Raw genomic sequence first — 19,023 nt, 5'->3', positions numbered from 1 at the left:
AGATAATAAGTATATTATAGTTTTCCTGCCTGTTGGGGACATTTCGCTTTAAACGGATGCCGGTATTAAGGATATAAGCTTCTGTCTCATCTCATGTATTACTTTTTCGCATAGCCAACAAGCTAGACTCCTCTAGTAGACTTAAAATTTTTTAAATTGTTTTTAGAAAGCATATTTTTTAATGTTGCTTTTTTATCTTTTTTTTTATTTTAACGCAAAAAAATCCAGAGCTTCCTGGGCAACGCACGGCATTACTATTGTTTTGCGTACTCCACTTTAATTTCGATTTAGACATTTCAAATCTAATAAATCTGATCTAAATTTCGATGATTTCGTAATCATTTTCCATCCAATCATCTTCCAGAACAATCAATCTCTATTTCGCCCAATCCGAGCGTACCTTCTCGAACCTGCGATCCAATATCGCTTCAAGCCCCCCAGAGCTGAAGAAGACAGTCAGCAGAACAGCAGATATGACAGCTAAAGTGAGCGTCAAGTGGGGCAAGCAAGTGTTCCAGGATGTGGTGGTGGACAAGACGGCCCCCGTGGCTGTGTTCAAGGCGCAGCTGTATGCGCTGACGTCCGTTCCCGTTGAGCGCCAGAAGCTCATGTCCAAGGCATGGAAGGGAATGCTAAAGGACGACGTGGACCTCTCAACACTCGACAAACTTGTGGACGGCACTGGCATCATGCTGATGGGCTCGGCCGAGGTGGTGCAGAAGCCCAAGGAGCCCATCGTCTTCATTGAGGACATGACTACGAAGGATATTGCCGCAACAGGTACTGTGTACCCCGCCGGTCTCGTGAATTTGGGCAACACATGCTACATGAATGCCACGCTGCAGTGTCTGCGCCCCGTCAAGGAGTTGCGAGAGGCGCTCAAGGCCCAACCCGGCGGTGTCTCGGCCGATCTGGCCAATAATTTCACTACTGCACTCAAGGACATGTATGGTCAGCTGGATGGCAGCGTGGACAGCATCACTCCGTCCATGTTTGTGTCGGTATTGCGTCGCGCATACCCTCAATTCGCACAGCAGGCGCCCCGTAGTGGTGGATACATGCAGCAGGATAGTGAGGAGTTCCTGTCTACGCTGTTCTCGACGCTACAGCAGACGCTGACGCAACCTGCGGGGGGACTCAAGTCTCTGGGAGCCACGAACAACGTGGTGGATGCTCTGTTCGGAATGGAAATGGATGAGAAACTCGAGTGCACTGAGACCGACATGGAGCCAGCTGTGGTGAAGAAGGAGAAGGCTCTTAAACTCGTGTGCAACATCACGATTGAGACCAACCACCTGTCTGAAGGCATCAAGATTGTACGTGGCGCTAATGAACTTGATGGCATAGTGAACTGGTTGTTAATTGTTGATATTTTTTATTTTTGTGGTGATAGGGACTGGAAGGCACGATTGAGAAGCACTCGGAGGTGAAGGGCGGCAATGCGGTGTGGAAGAAGACTATGCGGATAAATCGTCTGCCCAAGTATCTGTGTGTGCAGTTTATGCGCTTCTACTGGAAGGCGACGCCAGACAGCCGTGATCACGCGGGCGTAAAGTGCAAAATGCTGCGGGTAAGTGGTGATTTCGTTTCGTTTTCTGATGAGGTTATACTGATAAACAAACATTATGTTTGCCTGTTATTTGCAGCCTATCAGCTTTCCTCTGACCCTGGATGTCTACGACTTTTGCTCGGACGAGTTGAAGGCAACCATGAAGATCGCTCGTGACAGAAATGCTGAGAAGATTCTCAACGAGTTCAAGGACGTAAGTTTTTATGATTCTATCGGTAGTTTCCATGATTATCTAAACGGAAATTCATCTTTACTGTGTTGAATTCGTTTAACAGAAGCCTGCTGGTGAAAAGAAGGAGGACGAGGCAGAAGAGAAGAAGGCAGCGGATGAAGATGATGCTATGGACGGTTTGTCGGAAGAGGACAAGGCTGCCCTCGAGACTGCACGCGCACTTTCCATGGGAGCCAAGTCTCCTGGCATCGATCTCCCCATCGATTTCCAAGTACGTTCACCATCCTTATGCTTCGATGTTATTCTAGATAACTTATCTGTTGACTACGTGTACAGGGAAATTACGAGCTGTTCGCGATTCTGACGCACAAGGGCCGGTCAGCTGACTCTGGTCACTACATGGCTTGGGTGCGCCACGAAGGAGGTATGCACACCGAGATTACAATATCCGGATGATAAATGCAATTCGACTAATGATAACATGTTTTTTGTAATGATAGACGACTGGTACTGTTACGATGACGACGATGTGTCGCCGTGCAAGACGGAGGACATCATGAAGCTCAAGGGCGGAGGTGACTGGCACATGGCGTACCTTGCTTTCTACCGTGCCAAGAACTAGGATATGAGCGCGCCAGCATGATAACGCACGACACCAAGTCAACTTGCGTTGCAGAGTAGAGATGAGATACTTTACCGTCTTCACGAACAAGTGAATGAAACACCTTTTCTTAACTGCCTATGCAACTCCAACACTTTAGATACTCGATGAACGCTTGATAATAATGCAATCTCTTTTTACATTTCGAGTGCACAGCGAAAATGAAAAATAACAAAATGAAGGGAAGCCCAAGAAGCCCGCGCACTTTGATCCGTGACTTTTGTGTCTACGGCCGCCGACGAACAGCAGCTCATTCACGGTTGTGTTCGCCGATCCCTCGGTCTTGTCCTCGTTCTTCTTACATCTGAATGCCCTCGGATCTCTGACCGGAAGAAGGGGACAAGTCCACTTTCCGGGGCTCGATATCGCTTTTGACCGAGTCCGACATGTAGTCTTCGTCGTCGTCTTCGTAAGTGTATTCAGTGGTCTTGTCGGCGAGTGTCAGCGCATCCAGACGCGGGGGAGAGACCTGCGACGAAGACTCGGAAGTCATTGATGTGGCTCCCGTAGATTTGCGACGGACTCCCGAAGGAGAAGGAGGGGGTGTCACGCACGGCGACTCTGCCACGGGACTGGCTGGGCCAGGAGAGCCAATGACGTCTCCGTTGGCGCTAGTGGGCGACATGTCCGACTCCGTGTCTTCATCCTTAAGGCCCTCCTTCGTAGCGAAGGGGGACTTCTGGTCCTTGTCTGTAGCCACCCAAATACGGATGGTCTCCATACGGCGCTGAACACCGGGCAAGTCCATGTTGTCAGCGTCCTGTTTTAAACAATAAAAATCAGTCACATCTTCAAGAAAACGTATAAGAAAAAACTCAGAACTTACCGGGCAGAACCACTCCATGCACACCTCCAGGTCCGTGCGGTCGGCCAGGACGGGGGTGAGCAACTGCACGAGTGTGCCGCGCGTCTCGGCGTCGAGGTGCGGGATCTCAATACCACGCACCTCGAGCGTGTTGATGGGCTGGCCCAGCACGACGGCCGTGATCCACTTGGCCAGGAAGTTAAACTTGTCGATCTGTCCGCGGCACACAGTCTTAAGTAGAACCGTGAAGACCTCCTCAGGCACCTTGTTCTTGGACACTTCCATGACCTTCCGGAGAGCAAAGTCCTCACGAACGTCGAGTAGCAGTTTCGAGTCTTCGAAGCCGTGGATGCCTAGCTGGTAGCAGCCCTCGCATAGGTGGTAGTTGACGCACTTGGAGCACGAATACATGTTCCCGACGATGGGGTCCATGCCACAGCCGTCACAGAACGAATCCTCGTTCACATGGGTCGCAGGGAACTTCATCTGCGCTACTTTCTGGCCAATGAAGCGCGTAGCAGCCGACATTTTGCTGCCAATGCCATTTGAACGAACTTGGGGGTCAGTAGGGAAGCCAATGAGCGACGTGGTGCTGTCGCGCTCCATGCTGAGCGGCTCCGACATGAGCCAGAAGCGCTTGTTGTTCTTTTGGATCTTGCGCTCGCCATGGATCACACGCTGGCGCTCACCTTCGAACACAGTCTGCTGAGGTCCGAAGAACAAGTGCTGGTCCACGTGCTTAGCTTCTTCGAGGAGCTGTGCGTTCAGGTTGCTGGCGCTCACCACGGAGGGGCGGACGGCAGGAGCATTGTCGCTGCCGTCGGACGGCACGCTGCGCCGCAGGACGTTGGGAATCGAGAAGAGCGACATCGGGAAAGAGTGTCTGCGGTCCAAGCGAGTCGTCACGCGGAGAATGGCTTAATGCCTTGGTACGGGTGGGGGAGCGTCGCGCAAGATGATTTGAACATTTGGTAATTGAGATAGTTGATAAAGATGTTTATACTTCTCTTTATTATTATATTATTTGTAAAGAGATCTTTCAACATCTAGACGTAGACACTACATTTAATAGCTGTTTGTTTGAGTTCATCGTGTGGTGGGATAATGCATACAATTTAGTATAGCAGGTTTTCACCCGCGTGTTTTTCTTCGTGTGGTTTCAGTCATCTGTGAACGGCCAGAAGAATGAGAGAAGTGGGTAGGTATAGGCGAGTCATTATTTTAGGAGTATTCAACTCCTAAAATAGATGAATAGAGAGATTCAGGCCATACTCAAAACAAGATATCGAGATCCAGTGGAATCGGACTTACTCAGTTCCATACTAAAAATCCGGCACCGTATTTTTATTCTTTAGTTACCCCGATTAACGGCTTTTGGCGTGATGAGCTCTTCGCCTCATTGTAGCAAGACGAGCCCGCGCGACAAGTGGCTACCCAGCAAGCAGCAAGTTGAGTGTGCCTTGCAACTCGACGCGCGTGAGAAAACTCCATGCGTGCTTTACTTCCTGGGTTCGGCAGCTCGAAGGTCTCCAATGTCCAGCGGTGCTGAACGTCAGCGACACGATCAGAATTGGTTACCGGACACGTCAGTCCGTTACACACACCGCCTGTCCGGAATCTTAGAGAGTCACTTGCGCGGTGCCACAGTTATTGCTCTAGTAGTACGCGTCACGCTGCCGCTCGAAGTAGGGCGCCACGAGCGTGAGAAGCAGGGTTCCGAACTATAGCGGACCCCATAGCAAACGTAGGCGACGAAACAACAGAGCATACGTAAGTCGGAGTAAATGAAATCAACGCCGATCCTGTCGGACCAGAATCAGAAGCAAACCACGTCACGAACCTGCACATAACCGATGGTCTGGAAGTCCTCGATGGCAGCAATTGGCGTTTGCAGTAGCCCCACGAGGCCACCGATGCAGAACGCGATACCCGACAACGCTCCATAGTGTTGGAAGCCGAAGCGATGCCCCAAGTACGCGAATAACAGCGGGAACATGATGGTCCGGAAGAATGCATAGGTCACGAAGCCTGCCACGATCCACCCGGTCGACATGCTACTCAACATCACCGTAAAGCACAGAGCCACCACTGTGCACAGCACTGACGAGTACGTGTACCCGCATTTCTCCAACAGGTACCCCACAAATGGGATGAAGACCACACTGCTCGGCAACACAAAGGCCAGCTTAGCAAGCAAGCTGGCCACTTCGCTCTCTGGAAAACCCTTCCAGCGCAACAGTCCAGTGATGCTGCCCAGGAAGAAATTGCACCAGAGCGACAGGATGGAGAAGTAGAACACAACGAGTAGGAAAGGCTTGGACAGGACTTGCGTCCGGAATGAGCGGTTGTGCAGGTCCCCGTCGAAGAAAACCTCATCGGTCGGCAGGCGATGACGTTTGCGGTATTTGTCCAGCTCAGGTGTTGATAGAAGAAGTGAGACCTCCTCCTCCTTGAACACGGACGGTAGACGCATGGGCGAGAGCAGCTCGTGCTCTTCACTTGGAATGACCTCGAAGGGCGTGTCCGGCTCCGTAAGCACTGTACCGATGAGCGAGAGGAATACTACACCCGCGTATACCTCGAAGATAGTAACCATGGACATCTCGAGGTGTACACATGCGAGGTCGAACAGCGTGAAGATTAAGAAGCTCAGCTGCAGCCCTCCGACAATGAAACACGCAACGAGCGCTGTTGCTTCGGGGAACAAATTGGACATATGAATGCCAGAGAGCTGGATACCGGGACCCGAGAACCCGACAAGAATCATTCCATAGAGCAGCAGGTCGATTCCTTCTGAGTTTTCTCTGATGATCCAGTCAGGATAGAGTGTTAAAGAGAGAAATGCATGCTGACCAAGCCAACAGAGACGGCACCATACCTATAGTGTGCATTTCCCATTAACAATGCGCCAGTTATTAACAGCACCAACGAAATAGACTTCGTCACGCGGGGACCGAATCTGCACACGCAAATATCATCAGTCTGCCGCAGTATTGCTACGATAGTCATGACGTACTTATCAAATACGAGGCCGAGCAGCAAATTGGACCACATGCTGCTGGAGACTGCCATCGTGAATGCGTACTGGAGACGGTCGCTTTGCGCTGTGCAAACTGGCACACAATAAAACTCGCTTCAGATGACAGTCCGAATTCTCATGCCCACCGACCGACGTACTTGTTTCTCCAGGCTTGCATAACTCGTTGTATATCCGCTCCTTCTCCAGCATGGGCACCAGAGACGTCCTGCACAGCAGCGCCACATCAAACGTCAACACATAAGATGCAAAATCTCCAGAGGATTCTCCAACCCCCAAAAAGCTACATTTACCAGCCAAAGATAATTCCTGCGCCAAGAAAACACTGGTAGATAGCGAACGCCACATAGAGGTAGCGATGCGGGTAGCGTCCCGTGTCCATCCACGTCGGCTCGGCCACCAGCATCATCCGCTCGCTTACGCCTGTACTTGAGGTCGATGAATTGGAAATGAAATCCGTCGTGCCTACGTCTCAGCTGATAATCTGGTGTTCGATATACATCAAACAGCTGTTCGTGCTGATGGCCTGTCATGCGCATAAACTATAGGTTGCAACCTAGACTTTTAAGCAGGCTTCCTACAATACTCTATCACAACCACCAATACTTGGATGACTAGCGCCAGCGAGACTCGCTCTGCGACGCTCATTGCGTGGCTCAAGCGACTGGAAGACGAGCACAAGAGCAGCGCTACTTTCAGTACTATAAAGCTGCTGACCATTCATCTACTCGGCGCCGACCACCGTGAAGGCAACTCTGGAGCGGAAACCTTCGAGGTCTTCCGGAACTTTACACGGCATGTAGCCTATGCGACTCACGTGACTTCGCTCAAGCTGGTGCTGGTGGGACCCAATCTAGCCAGAAAACTACACCTCACCGAATTCTCGCAGGAGTACAGTGAATCGTACAAGACGTGCAGTGTGGACATCAGCTACTTCGTGGGCGGCTTCGAGGCTTACTTCGAGGACAAAACGCTCTATTGCGAGCCAGACCTTGCGGTATGCTTCAATGCCGGTATATGGGGCTACGATGAGTGGCTTCCAGCCATCAGACTAGTGCTGAATGAGGTACGCGTGCCACTGCTAGTAACATCGTACAACGAACACGAAGCTGGAGACGACGAGGACGTGCTGGACGAGCTGATGCCATTCATATGGCTCTGGCGGGCAGAGAAGAACCCGTGTGGGGCTATCACACCGCGTGCCACAAACAACGAAGATGGATCTGTTCTAAAGGAGAACGACTACTGGATGTGCCTGAGCGGTAGGCAGCAGTGAGGCGGGTGGACATGTAAATCTATCATCGAAATTCTAGTCGAGGAATTCGCACAGCACACCAAGCATGTTCAAAAGTAGCCTATCTTTTTTATCTCTTTATGCTACGTAGCGTTGCAGGCCCTTTACGGATGCGGCGGATTATCTGTTAGCTTTCAAGCAACAACTCGATTGGGACACCACACGGAGCATTGCCCATCAGACGACGCAGACGTAACTCGCCTCGTAGCTCGCAAATCTGAGGGAGAAACGCCTTGTGTTCGTCAGCCACTTGATCCCAAGTCTTGGTTGGAAGCACAAGTGTACAAAATGTGCCTGACGCATGACGTAGGCGGATGTTCTTCACCATTTCTTCGCAAGTCTTGCCGCCGCCATGCGCTGTAGACTCGCGCTTGGCTCCGAACGTCAGTATGGTTGCGTCTTGGAAACTTTCTTGAACGTAATCTTCACTTTGAGCTCCTGGTGCAGGTAGCGGTGGCGATCGCGGCACTGGAATATGCAGGAACTGCTCCTTCTCCTTGCTTGTCGCAATTTCAGAAAATAAGATGCCGAAATTAAACGGCTCTGGTTGTGATGTTGAAAGCGAAAACGAGTGTGACGGTGCTGCATGTTCACCACCACCCACAGTACCGAGAGGAGGGCAATCCATGCACAATAACTGACAATTCTTGGGCACCGACGGGTCATCGCGCAGCGATGTCTGCACGTTGGTAGGGTCTGCAATCTGGAACGCGCTAAAAAGATCGTCCAATGTCGCAAGCACCTTAACTCGTATCTGGCTCATGTATTCCACTGCCTCCGCCATTATCCGTTCAGCTTTTGTAGCCTCAGCCGAATCATTTTCGTGCTTCTGCTTCTTGTGTTTTTCCTCGTCTTCGGAATCCGAGTCGCTGTCATCCGTGGCCAATGCCATGGGATTTTTCTTCACTAGTGTCGGAAAGCAGGCTCTTACTCCTTGCAAGAAATTCACAGCCACTTCGCCCACATCAAGCACTTGTACACTAGGAGTGTGAGTCTCTTGAGCTTGAGCCAACGGCACCACCAGAAGACGGCGCTTCCCGTCACGCTTAACACGTCCGCCGAGACACGTAAGCTGACGAGAGCTCTGCATGCGTCCAGCCACCACCACATATTCGTCAAAAGGCAGCTCGGCCTTTGTGGCCACGTCCACGAGCGCTAGCGCGCCGCCGACGGCTTCTAACACGAACATGATGAAAATGTGATTATGCCGAAAAAACGATCACGCAACAATATTATGCAAAAAGCAGCGAAACTACTAGTACTATAAAATTCACAACAACAAAGTAAAACACAAAAACTCAAAAATAGTAAATTTGCCAGACCTATCTATCGTACGTGCATGGCATCATTGACACCTTCCCTGTTTGCTATGTAAGCTCGACACACCGTCATTTGCTTAAATATGAATGTCGGCGGGCAGGACCGACGGCTTGAGGATTTCTTCGACTAGGAAGTCCAGCGGGAATTCCACAAGATGACCACGGATCTCCGAGAGTTGACCACGAGCACGCGTCTCGTCCTCCTTGCGGACTGTGGCTGCTGTCTGCACATGGCCGATCTGGCACTCAGCGTCTTCATCGTCCGATCCTTCTACAGCCTCTTCAGTAAGGAGACCATCGCGAGTCGCAGCGTGGTAGCTACCTCTGCCATCTTCCAGAAGCGGGTCGTCACTGTGCAAACGGTCATCGTCTGTGTCAAAGTACTCGGCGTTGAACTTGGAGCGACGTCCGAAGTCCAGCACGTCCATCGTCGAGTACCATCGCTTGAGTGATGCGCGAATGCCGTGACCGCCTCCGTAGTCGCTCCCAGCATCGCTGGATTCGTCATCTGTGTCGAGATTCCGATTGCCTGTAACACTGAACATGCCGTAAAAGCTGCCTCGCGCGCTGCGAGTATTACCGCGAGTTCTGACACCTGCACCAGTACCCAAGAGAGACGACGTTCGGGCGCTGCGTACACTGCGTGCTCCAGTTGCAATGGCTGGACTTTGAGGCGTATGCTGGAAGCTCGAAACACTGGGCGAGTTCGGGTATGATGGTGCATCCCCAAGTACAGCAGGTCGTGCGGTCGGATTATCCCCGAGGATTGAAGCGTTTGACGGCATCGAATTCGAATTGTATAGACGACGACCATGAGTAGCGCCTCCGACACTCACGCTACCAGAAATGCCACCGTCCGTGTCCAATTGACTGAAATTTGTCGGAGTGCTGACAGAGTTGGAGCGACTGAAATCACCCTGTTGCAGTCTTCGCCAGAGCGAGTAGAACCGTCCATGCTCTTCATCATCACTGGCAATACTGAACGAGCTCTCACGAGGATCCCGAGGAGGTAGGAAACCCTTCTTGACCCATCGACGTCGACGAACTTGAGCCATCAAACGATCCGCTACAAGATGCTGAAGCTTCTCTCGTTTCTTGTAATCCGTCTTCATTGTGCGCACCTCCTGGAAGATTGAGAAGTTACGCGCATAGCACCAACCATCGTGATCCATGGAGAACAGCTTCTTCTTCTTGTCCCTGTAGTTGTCCACCTCGAAGTCTCTGAGATCCACGCGATCTGCCGCAATGGGCACACCGTTGACATCAGTCCATGGTGCATAGTCTCCTTCCTTCAGGTTCTGAGCATCCCATACATGAGATCGACCGGGTACCTTGAGCACATTCATACGCTGATTTTCGAAGATCTGCGTTACTTCGATGCTCTGGAAGTTCACAAACGCGCGCATGCGGTTTGAAGGCGCGCAGTCAAACACGGCCTCGAAGATCTTACTGTTGCTCGAGGCGGTTGACTTGATGTTATTCCACGTGCGATCTGCTGTTGGGTCCGACACAGAGAGATCATCATCGGTCAGGCCTAAGTGCTCGCGGAAGAGCTGTAAGCGGAGCTTGCTGGCTGCAACACCCCGTCGGTAGGGTTTCTCATTCATCACACCGTCCTCATACTGCATATCCTCGATCACCAGAGCAATCTCCGAGTCCCGGTCACCATTCATACTGCGGTCGTTGATGTTCGCGCTGCCGATGATAGCCAATCGATCGTCTGCGATCATGAGCTTGCTGTGAATGTAGATCTGCTCGGTGGAAACGCAGCCGTTAGGCATAATGCCGTAGTTGCGCAATCCGAAGAAAGCTACGTAGTTCTCAGGGTGGTTTGTCACGCCCTTCAGCGCCTCGAACAAACTGTATCGGCCACGGCAAATAGTGGCAAACTGCCAGTGCATCACTGCGTGAAGGTTTGTGAGCTCGTGACTGCGAATATTGCCCTCGAATGCAGGTAACAGCGGCATCACCACATACACTCGGAATTTTTCGTCACGCTGTACAGCACGCTCGATACGATCCACCAAGGCTTGTAAGATCCGGTTGCGTACGATTCCATTGCCGTCCATTCCTGACACAAAAAACTGGTTCTCGATATACAAGAAGTGCTTCGAATTGGCGATCACATCCATGTAGGCCGCTTGAATACTAGCCTCAGTAGGCACACCAGCTGACCACATGGACACTGAGCGGCATACTTGAATGTTGCAGATATTAGCGCTCGGGTGGAAAACTTGCAGAATAGACTCGCCACGCTGAGCACGGAGCACCTCGCCATCGTCTAGTGGACCAGTATTCGTCGAAGCACTCGTGAGAGGTGGTCGCATCGGGTTCAGTGGGTGCAATGAAGTGGTTGGAGGCCATTGAGGACCTGTAGCAGCACACGGATACATAGGGTTCACCGACTGCACCACTTGGAAGGGCTCCACCATACTCAACGAGTCCTCGCGAACAAGGGGAATAGTTGTCCGAGTGGATCCATCGCGCATCGGTTCAGGGTCTGAAGACGGGTACTGCAGCGTCCAACCATTGAAGTCCATGGGCACAAGGCACTTCGGCAGGAACTTGAAGCGCCGTGAGCGGAAGCAAATGCACCATCCTGTTCGCAGCTGGTAGTCATTCTTCGAGCACACGAAGTTCCATCGCTGGATGAAGTGATAAGCTATGTCCTGCACTGGCGGTCCGGAAATGCTGCAATGTACGTCATGCCAGGGCATACGCGGCTGCGAAGATCGATCAATGAGGTCCTCAAATGGCTTGTTCACGCGAACAAAATCCTTAATAATCGGGTTCGAGTAGTCCTTGCCTCTCCAGACAGGATCAGCGCCAGAGTCGTTGATCGGGTGACCATGATGGTCATATCGGCCGAAGCACAAGTCCAATCCACCCACGAATGCCAGAGACTGGTCGATGCAGACGATCTTCTCGTGATGAGACCAGAAGCCGAGACTTTGGATCTGGAAAATAGGATCGCGAAGCACGCGAATGTTCGGATGTACCATCAGAGTGCGTTTTGTGTATGCACTGTTCAGTGTGAGCGCCAACTTCACCTCACGATAGATCAGCACATAGATCTTGACACCAGCCTCCGCTTTCTTCATCAACACCTGACGTAGCATCGTCTTGTTCACTTGCTGCCCGTCAGGATCCTCGTCAGCTTCGCGAGGCGGTAGCTTTCTGCCTGGACGGAGCAAGAACAGATCCGGACAGACCCACCAACCGGCAATTAAGATCTCGTACTTCGCGTTCGAGATAGCCTTGTACATGGCTGCGTACGTGTCTTCAGCATCCACATGCCAGCTCACAGCACTCGGAGGAGGCGTTGGTGCTTCAAACGAGTCTTCAGACTGCGTACTGCTGTCAACACGAGTAGAGGCAGGTCCCAGATTCCCCGTGCCCATACGAGAGGCCGTTTCCGCTTCCTGCTTGACCACCGAATCCACTACCTGATTGATATTGCTGGTGGACGAGCTTGGAATCGCCAGCTTAGCCGCCTTTGCCTTGGCAGTGATTGCGGCGCTTTCATCGTCGTCAATGGTGCTAATGTGTTGTGGCGCAAAGGAATTGAACCGTGTGGATATTTCCTGACGCTTCAGCTTCTGCAGACGACGTACGCATCGGAACCAGTGGTCTCGACGCACGTGAGGGTGCCAAATTCCAAGATAGGTAACGAAATAGTTGGCCAGGAAACCAACAACCGGTGCAATAATACCTCCAGCAAACAGGAAGAGAATGTAGTAGACGTAAGACCGCCATGTAAGAGGAGAGATCCGCACAGTAATCGCGCAGAAACTGTCGACATTGCTGAAGCTCTGGACATCGATGTCTGTGTCCACACCTTCCAGCGTTAAGTTCCCCACAGTTGGCAGAGAGTAATTTGTGCCAGACTCAAAGAATCGATCGTTTTTCGCATCAATTGGCTTCACCACGCTCACCATCGTACCTGCCCCGACTGCATTCGTGATCACGTTCAAGCTGTAGCCCATGCTGTCGCTCTGCCAGAAGTATCCAAGATTTGCCGTCATCGAATTCGACGATGGCATCTGTAGCTGCGAGATTACTGCGTTGTCTTCTTTACTCTCGACGTACACCGTCATACCTTCAGGTACAGTAAAATAATAGCCACAATACTCGCCATCGCTGCTTTCAGTCCAATTCTCGTATCCTGACGCGTTCGTAATGGGTACACCCAAACTCTTGTCCAGACTCAAGTACTCAAAGTCGTAGATGCTGTTCGACAGCCGCATGATACCATAGCAAACTCCCATAAGCGCAATGAAAGCCGTCAACCGAGTGTAGTAATGTCCCGTGTCGATCTCGATATCACCTGCTTTACTGCCCACGACCAAACCACTCGGCATCCAACTCACACCTTGTCTGTAGCTTCCTTTCCTGGCGGTAAAGTTCTTGTCGAACAAGAACACTTCACTCGGCTCTCTGTCGTTGCGATTCCGGTACGCCGCAAAGCACGATGGTTTCAGCACGACCCACCGCCGGATGACACCAAGTCGATGCTGGAAAAACTTGTATACGAACACAGCAAAGAAAATAATACCTCCCAGAACCGCTAGACCCAAGAAAACACCAGCCGTATTCAGTTTCGTCGACACCTCCTTCGTGCCTGAGTCCGAGTTCACCAGCTCCTTTTGCGGAGAGAAGAACGTCGGCAAACTCGTCACGATCACCAGACAGATAGGGAAAATGAAGCCCACGATAGCTGACACGAACGCGATACGCATCCACGCTCGATACAGATGTCGATACAGCGCCTCAATGGTGCGGTTAAAGCACGTGTATAGCGGCAACTGGAACGGTCCGTTGATGCGCATGTGCACGTACCCCTCCTTCAGCGAGGGACCCAGGCGTAGCATAGCTCGTGACGGACTCACTTCCAGGAATGACAGCAATGGCTCTGAATTCCGCAAGTCCCGGTCTTTGAGTAGTTGTCTAATGTAGTCCTGCACCACATACACGTCGGTCACGCGTTTCTCGGCGCGCTTTTCGCGCCAGATCGTCCAGGGCAGATGCACTCCGCGCATGATCTTGTGTCTGTTGAACAGATAGTAGAGATGCAGGTTTAAGTGCAGACGCAGAAGTTGTTTCTGCCCAAAGTAGATCTCCCAGTCTGTAGTGCCCCAGCGTACTCTGCCCACGAACACACAGCACGGGATGACGCCAGCTTTTGTGACTGTGGCTCTGTTTACGGAGAAGTCAATGGAGTGCTCCATGACTTCTTCCTCCTCCTCACTCAGATCAGCGTCGTCGTCGTTCATGATGGTCATCCCGTCGTTCGGGTCCTCGAGGATGTCGCTGTCGGCGCACTCCTGGTTGTCGATGTCCACTTCCTCGGCGTTTAGTTCACTCGATCGATAGCTGTTTACGCTTGCAACGCTGCCCAGGCCCGAGGTGATGGAGCTTGGCGCCGGTCTGAGGCCGTAGCCGCTATTGTTTGTTCTGGCGGCTGCGGTCGGTTCTCTTACGTCGTCGTCGGGTGCAGGCATCCCATGTAGGCGCTGAACGGACGCCACGATATCGGCTTGCGCCTAAAAGAGGTCCTGTCACTCCCTAGAGGCCTTTGCGGACGCCGAGGGCTGCGTAAAGCGCGGAGAACTTTGCGCAAATGACGGGCGGTCTATTGCCTCTCGTTTAGAACGTTCTGCCGCGGAATCACGAGCAAGAAGCGGCTGTCAGAGTCCTGGGCTGTCTCGTTGACGAAGAGGCCGAGCCACAAGAGGCACGAAGACGCGAACGAAGGAGAGCAGCGAGTGCGGACTCGGCGGTCGCTGGGCCTTGCTAGGTTGTCTGTTGGAATGGGGCGGAGGCGATTATGCATGGAAAACCTGTGAGAGTGAGTTCCCCTCGCAGACGCGATGCGATGACGCGGCTGAAAACCTGATAAATAGGATAATCGAGTCGGTTTTGCCGTGATATAGCCGGGCAGTTGATAAGGTTTGCAACGTTGAGTCCAAGTTGGACTGGGACTCAGTCTGGCCCACACTCTTAGGTGAGTGTTGCTGAGCCTGTCACCTCCTTTTGCCACGATCAGAACATCGCACTGGTCGGTCCTGGAGGTCGTCGCTGCGGATTCCGCGAACTGGGCGTGGTGCTGTGATAACTTCAAGGCACAGATTTGCCCAACGACCGCTTCAACAAACGATGAGCGGCAACGTGTCGATCGGATCCTGCGGTGGCGGCACCACAAGGAGTGCAGGAACCCGTAGCGACAACGTGAACACGCCGGCTATTCTACAGCTGCCGTTACACCCGACGGCGCCACTTAAAAAAGTAGCGACCAGCGCGACTACTGTACATCGTGTCATTGTGGTGTCGGCCCAGCAGCTTCCACACCGTGTCGAAGCTGCTGGCGGGAGTGGCGTAAATGAAATGCTTGAAGTACTTGGTGTCGACTCGACTCCAAGTACTTCAAGATACTGTCGAGACGTTGGCATCACTACTGTAATAGTTCACTAACGACTCTCGTCGACAACACCCTCAGCTTCTTGAATACGAAATCTGCTTGCCACGCAATTCCGACTGAGTTAATCGACGAACAGCCAGCGTTTTAAAGCCTCCGTGACACGGTGGATTTTGAGCTATGTATATACACGGAGTCCGTGTATATATACACATCACTCCATGGATCAAAGTCCACCTAACAGCCGGCGGTGATCATCGCTTCTAATGGTCAATTTTGCTTCCGAAATTAATTCGGGAACAATCAACCCGAATTTAACAAACCGCGATTGAACACTTTGCGCGGATGGATTCCATTCTTGATGAAGCTGCCTACTCTGTTGGTAAATGCTCCCCGAAGTTCAAGTACTTCATGACGATGACGTTGAGTCCGTGCCGACACTCCCCACATCGGCAACAAATTGCTGAGCATTGCTCAGTGAGCAATGACCAGACGAAGGCAGACAACACTCCATTACCGAAGGTACTGGAACTTACCACCTAGTGGTCCAGAATAATTTCGGCGGAATTCCCTCCAACGAGGTACACGTAAATCAGGGGATATCCCGCACACCACAAGGTGCACATGCTTTCCCTAATATAAGTGCACTGCGATGGTACTGGGGTGGTCGCAGTGGAGACCTTCAGTAAGATCTCACTTTTGTATCGATCTCCAGCAGCATACCCATCGCGGACAATGGCGCCACCATTCGACTTCGACGGGTTGCTGCTCGCCGCTGCATTCCAGGGACATCTACCAATGGTATTCGAAGCAGCAAAACGAGGTGCAGCTCTGGATGCTCGCAATGACGATGGCAATACACCGCTCGTGCTTGCAGTAGTAGCAGATCACCTTGAGGTGATAAAGCTGCTGTTATCGATCGGGGCTGGGGTCGACGCACAAACCTCCCTCGGCAGCACTCCACTTCTAGTAGCTGCCCAGTGTGGCCGCTTGGAGGCTGCAGACATCTTGCTGGACGCCGGTGCTTCAGTTGATTTGGCTTCGAAGAGTGGTTATACACCACTTATGCGAGCAGCTCGAGAGAACAAACATCAAGTCGCGAAGCTATTAATTGAGCGTGGAGCAGCGGTCGACAAGCAACTTCCGAATGGGAATGCTGCACTCAGGATTGCAGCTTTTCTTGGATGTTTCGAGTCTGTGCGGGTTTTACTTGACGGTGGTGCGTCCATCGATTTGGAGAACTCGAACAGCTACACTCCAATAATGAATGCCGCACAGAATGGACACGCTTCTGTCGTCAAGCTCCTTGCCGATCGAGGTGCTTCTGTTAATCACCAACGGACAAACGGAAATACTGCTCTCATCTCTGCTGCGCATTACAATCGCTTTGACGCTGCAAGAATTCTGCTCAATGCAGGAGCTTCTATTGATTTGCCGAACAAGACAGGGGAGACTCCACTGATGTTCGCTGTGCGGCAAGGACACGTGAAAGTGGTCAAGCTGTTGATAGAGAAGAAGGCCAGTGTGAACATCCATCGTGAAAATGGATCGACAGCTCTTCATCACGCTGCGTCTTTAGGGCATTCAGAGATGTCACGCCTTCTGCTGGATGGCGGTGCTCAAGTGAACGCGATCGATCAACACGGAGCGAGTCCACTAATAGTAGCCGCGCAGCAGGGCCATAACGAAGCCATAAAACTGTTGCTTCAGCGAGGTGCGGCTATTAACCAGCAGATGAACGATAAGGCGACTGCACTTCAACTTGCTGCCGAGAAGAACTGCTTGGAGACAGCTCGAATTCTGCTGATAAATGGCGCAAGTGTTGACAATGTTAATGACGAAGGAATCACCCCGCTGATGATTGCAGCTAGCCAGGGCTATCACGAGTTGGTTGAATTGTTGCTTGACGCAGGAGCTGATGCTCAATTGGAGAGTACAGCGCCAAAAGCTCCGAAAGATACCGGTAATCTGGGCAACTCGCTTGCATCAAAGCAGCTGACGTTTGAGCTCCCTAGCATCCGCACGGCGCTGGAATTGGCTACACGTGGAGGGCATTTTAAAGTGGTGCAACTCCTGCTGGAGGGTGCTCCGAAGTCGAGGTTATCTGCTGCACTGTTTGATGCTGCCTTTTTCGGACGAGAAGAGATAGGAAGAATTCTAGTGGACAAGGGGGCCAGCGTCAACCAGTGCTTGGATAATGGAGCTACCGCATTACTGTTGGCGACACAGGAAGGACACACTGAATTTGTGAAGTTCCTGCTGGAGCGTGGGGCTGAAGTTGACAAGATATTTGACAAAGGGTGGACAACTCTTTTTGCCGCTGCAACTTATGGGCATGTGGAAATCGGTCGCATTTTGATCGAAGCTGGTGCAAGTGTTAACAGATTACTGGTAGATGGCTCAACACTTGTGATGCATTCTTCGAACGAGGACTTTGTGAAGCTATTGCAAGACAGTGGAGCTGATATAAACAAAACGAGCCAGAATGGTAACACCGCACTATGGCAAGCTACTGCGAATGCGAATGCTGGAGTTGTACGTGCGCTACTGGAAAACAAAGTTGATGTCGACCAGCTCAACAACGATGGGTATACGACTCTCATGTTAGCTGCAAAGTACGGACACAGCCAATTGGTAAAACTTTTGTTGGAGTATGGAGCTGAGATTAACAAACGAAGTCCTGAAGGCTGGACACCGCTCGACTTTGCTGCCTTTAAGGGGCATCTCGAGATATGCTCTGTACTATTGCAGCACGGTGCGTCTGTAGGGCAAGTTCATGACAGTATCGGTACAGTACCACTGATCTTGGCATCTCAAGAAGGCCACGACGGAGTTGTTGAGCTGTTACTGCAGCATAAAGCTGGTGTCGACGAGTGCCGCACAAATCGGTGGAGAGCACTTCATTCTGCTGTTTTATTGGGACACAAGAAGATCGCTCGTGCGCTAATACGTGCTGGAGCAGACGTTAATCAAGCTAATGACCTTGGTTTGACACCACTGATGATTGCAGCACAAGGAGACTGCATGGATACTATCGAAGCGTTAGTGGAAAAAGGAGCTGTCATAAATGTGCAGTCAAACGATGGGGTAACTGCCCTAATGCTTTCCAGCTTGTTTGGGCGAGTTCAAGCCGTCAAAGTTCTAATTGACAATGGAGCGGACGTCAACTTGAACGATAAAAGAGGTAAAACAGCGTTGATGGTTGCAGCGGAGAAGGCGCAAACGAATATTGTGAATGTTCTCCTCGATAACGGAGCTGACATTGGTGCCAAGTCTCATGATGGCAAAACAGCGCTGATGTTGGCTTCTTGTCGTGGACATACTGCCACGGTAACGAAGCTGTTAAAAGCCGGAGCTGGTGACACAGTGGATTCCCAGGGATGGACGCCATTGATCGGTGCTGCTAAAGGGGGGCACGTGAGTGTAATGCGCTTGCTACTTGAGAAAGACAGTCAAGACATCAATATCGTCGATAACATGGAGAACTCAGCATTACTCCACGCCTCATTCGGTGGTCATGTGGACGCCGCACGGCTTCTCCTGGAGTATAAGGCGTCAGCGGACAAACAAAACCATTTTGGTTGGACCCCGCTAGCAGCAGCCGCTCAGCTTGGACACAGGGAATTGGCAGAACTTCTCGTTAAATGCCATGATGACGTTGATGGGAAGCTGCTCGATGGACGTTCGCCACTTCACCTTGCCGCGGAGGGGGGACATGTCGATCTATTACGGATCATTATTGGTAAAGGT

General features: G+C 51.6%; 8 protein-coding genes across 15 annotated transcripts in view; 4 read left to right on the top strand and 4 right to left on the bottom strand.

The window, feature by feature from the left end:
* The first annotated feature begins 383 nt into the window (after positions 1-383).
* Positions 384-2,619, top strand: PPTG_10896 (hypothetical protein). Its single transcript, XM_008906393.1, has 6 exons — positions 384-1,316; positions 1,394-1,570; positions 1,647-1,763; positions 1,846-2,013; positions 2,079-2,166; positions 2,243-2,619. Exons 1-6 carry the CDS (start codon positions 474-476, stop codon positions 2,362-2,364), a joined length of 1,515 nt encoding a protein of 504 aa, XP_008904641.1. The 5' UTR covers positions 384-473; the 3' UTR covers positions 2,365-2,619.
* PPTG_10895 (hypothetical protein) lies at positions 2,224-4,165 on the bottom strand. The gene is made up of 2 exons (XM_008906392.1): positions 3,230-4,165; positions 2,224-3,163 (listed from the first exon to the last, which is right to left on the bottom strand). Exons 1-2 carry the CDS (start codon positions 4,076-4,078, stop codon positions 2,702-2,704), a joined length of 1,311 nt encoding a protein of 436 aa, XP_008904640.1. The 5' UTR covers positions 4,079-4,165; the 3' UTR covers positions 2,224-2,701.
* A 326-nt stretch (positions 4,166-4,491) lies between these two features.
* PPTG_10894 (hypothetical protein) lies at positions 4,492-6,685 on the bottom strand. Of its 8 annotated transcripts, XM_008906384.1 has the most exons (6): positions 6,539-6,685; positions 6,386-6,453; positions 6,225-6,321; positions 6,087-6,167; positions 5,049-6,012; positions 4,492-4,929 (listed from the first exon to the last, which is right to left on the bottom strand). In XM_008906384.1, exons 1-6 carry the CDS (start codon positions 6,652-6,654, stop codon positions 4,864-4,866), a joined length of 1,392 nt encoding a protein of 463 aa, XP_008904632.1. In that variant the 5' UTR covers positions 6,655-6,685; the 3' UTR covers positions 4,492-4,863. The 8 variants fall into 8 exon arrangements, with proteins under 8 accessions (XP_008904632.1, XP_008904637.1, XP_008904633.1 ...); XM_008906389.1 differs by having other exon boundaries at positions 6,225-6,453; XM_008906385.1 differs by having other exon boundaries at positions 4,492-6,012.
* Positions 6,686-6,814: 129 nt separating this feature from the next.
* On the top strand, positions 6,815-7,664 carry PPTG_10893 (hypothetical protein). The gene has a single exon (XM_008906383.1). The coding sequence runs from the start codon at positions 6,856-6,858 to the stop codon at positions 7,519-7,521; it is 666 nt and encodes a 221-aa protein (XP_008904631.1). The 5' UTR covers positions 6,815-6,855; the 3' UTR covers positions 7,522-7,664.
* On the bottom strand, positions 7,566-8,730 carry PPTG_10892 (hypothetical protein; the record flags this gene model as incomplete). Its single annotated transcript, XM_008906382.1, has 1 exon — positions 7,566-8,730. A coding segment is annotated over one exon (1,064 nt), but the record flags the coding sequence as incomplete, so codon positions are not given.
* Positions 8,731-8,823: 93 nt separating this feature from the next.
* Positions 8,824-14,675, bottom strand: PPTG_10891 (phospholipase D). The gene has a single exon (XM_008906381.1). It carries the CDS (start codon positions 14,357-14,359, stop codon positions 8,936-8,938), a length of 5,424 nt encoding a protein of 1,807 aa, XP_008904629.1. The 5' UTR covers positions 14,360-14,675; the 3' UTR covers positions 8,824-8,935.
* Positions 14,676-14,814: 139 nt separating this feature from the next.
* Positions 14,815-15,600, top strand: PPTG_10890 (hypothetical protein). Its single transcript, XM_008906380.1, has one exon. It carries the CDS (start codon positions 15,015-15,017, stop codon positions 15,327-15,329), a length of 315 nt encoding a protein of 104 aa, XP_008904628.1. The 5' UTR covers positions 14,815-15,014; the 3' UTR covers positions 15,330-15,600.
* Positions 15,601-16,008: 408 nt separating this feature from the next.
* Positions 16,009-19,023, top strand: part of PPTG_10889 (hypothetical protein) — a gene marked incomplete at both ends in the record, with an annotated part of 3,624 nt that continues 609 nt past the window's right edge. The window contains one exon of the mRNA XM_008906379.1: positions 16,009-19,023. Coding sequence (XP_008904627.1) covers positions 16,009-19,023 — 3,015 coding nt within the window.

Source organism: Phytophthora parasitica (genome assembly GCF_000247585.1).
Source record: "Phytophthora parasitica INRA-310 unplaced genomic scaffold supercont2.23, whole genome shotgun sequence".
NCBI classification, from domain to species: Eukaryota; Oomycota; class Peronosporomycetes; order Peronosporales; family Peronosporaceae; genus Phytophthora; species Phytophthora nicotianae.
This window is presented reverse-complemented; position numbering and strand designations above follow the sequence as displayed.

Excerpts from the sequence above, each read along its gene's own strand:
- PPTG_10893 (XM_008906383.1), top strand. The coding sequence starts at position 6,856 with ATGACTAGCGCCAGCGAGACTCGCTCTGCGACGCTCATTGCGTGGCTC.
- PPTG_10895 (XM_008906392.1), bottom strand. The coding sequence starts at position 4,078 with ATGTCGCTCTTCTCGATTCCCAACGTCCTGCGGCGCAGCGTGCCGTCC. Across the intron at positions 3,164-3,229 it reads GCATGGAGTGGTTCTGCCCG|GACGCTGACAACATGGACTT; the intron begins GTAAGTTCTGAG and ends TGTTTAAAACAG.
- PPTG_10896 (XM_008906393.1), top strand. The coding sequence starts at position 474 with ATGACAGCTAAAGTGAGCGTCAAGTGGGGCAAGCAAGTGTTCCAGGAT. Across the intron at positions 1,317-1,393 it reads TGTCTGAAGGCATCAAGATT|GGACTGGAAGGCACGATTGA; the intron begins GTACGTGGCGCT and ends TTGTGGTGATAG. Across the intron at positions 1,571-1,646 it reads TAAAGTGCAAAATGCTGCGG|CCTATCAGCTTTCCTCTGAC; the intron begins GTAAGTGGTGAT and ends TGTTATTTGCAG.
- PPTG_10894 (XM_008906384.1), bottom strand. The coding sequence starts at position 6,654 with ATGATGCTGGTGGCCGAGCCGACGTGGATGGACACGGGACGCTACCCG. Across the intron at positions 6,322-6,385 it reads ATGCAAGCCTGGAGAAACAA|TTTGCACAGCGCAAAGCGAC; the intron begins GTACGTCGGTCG and ends ATTGTGTGCCAG. Across the intron at positions 6,013-6,086 it reads ATGGGAAATGCACACTATAG|AGAAAACTCAGAAGGAATCG; the intron begins GTATGGTGCCGT and ends CTGGATCATCAG.
- PPTG_10890 (XM_008906380.1), top strand. The coding sequence starts at position 15,015 with ATGAGCGGCAACGTGTCGATCGGATCCTGCGGTGGCGGCACCACAAGG.
- PPTG_10891 (XM_008906381.1), bottom strand. The coding sequence starts at position 14,359 with ATGCCTGCACCCGACGACGACGTAAGAGAACCGACCGCAGCCGCCAGA.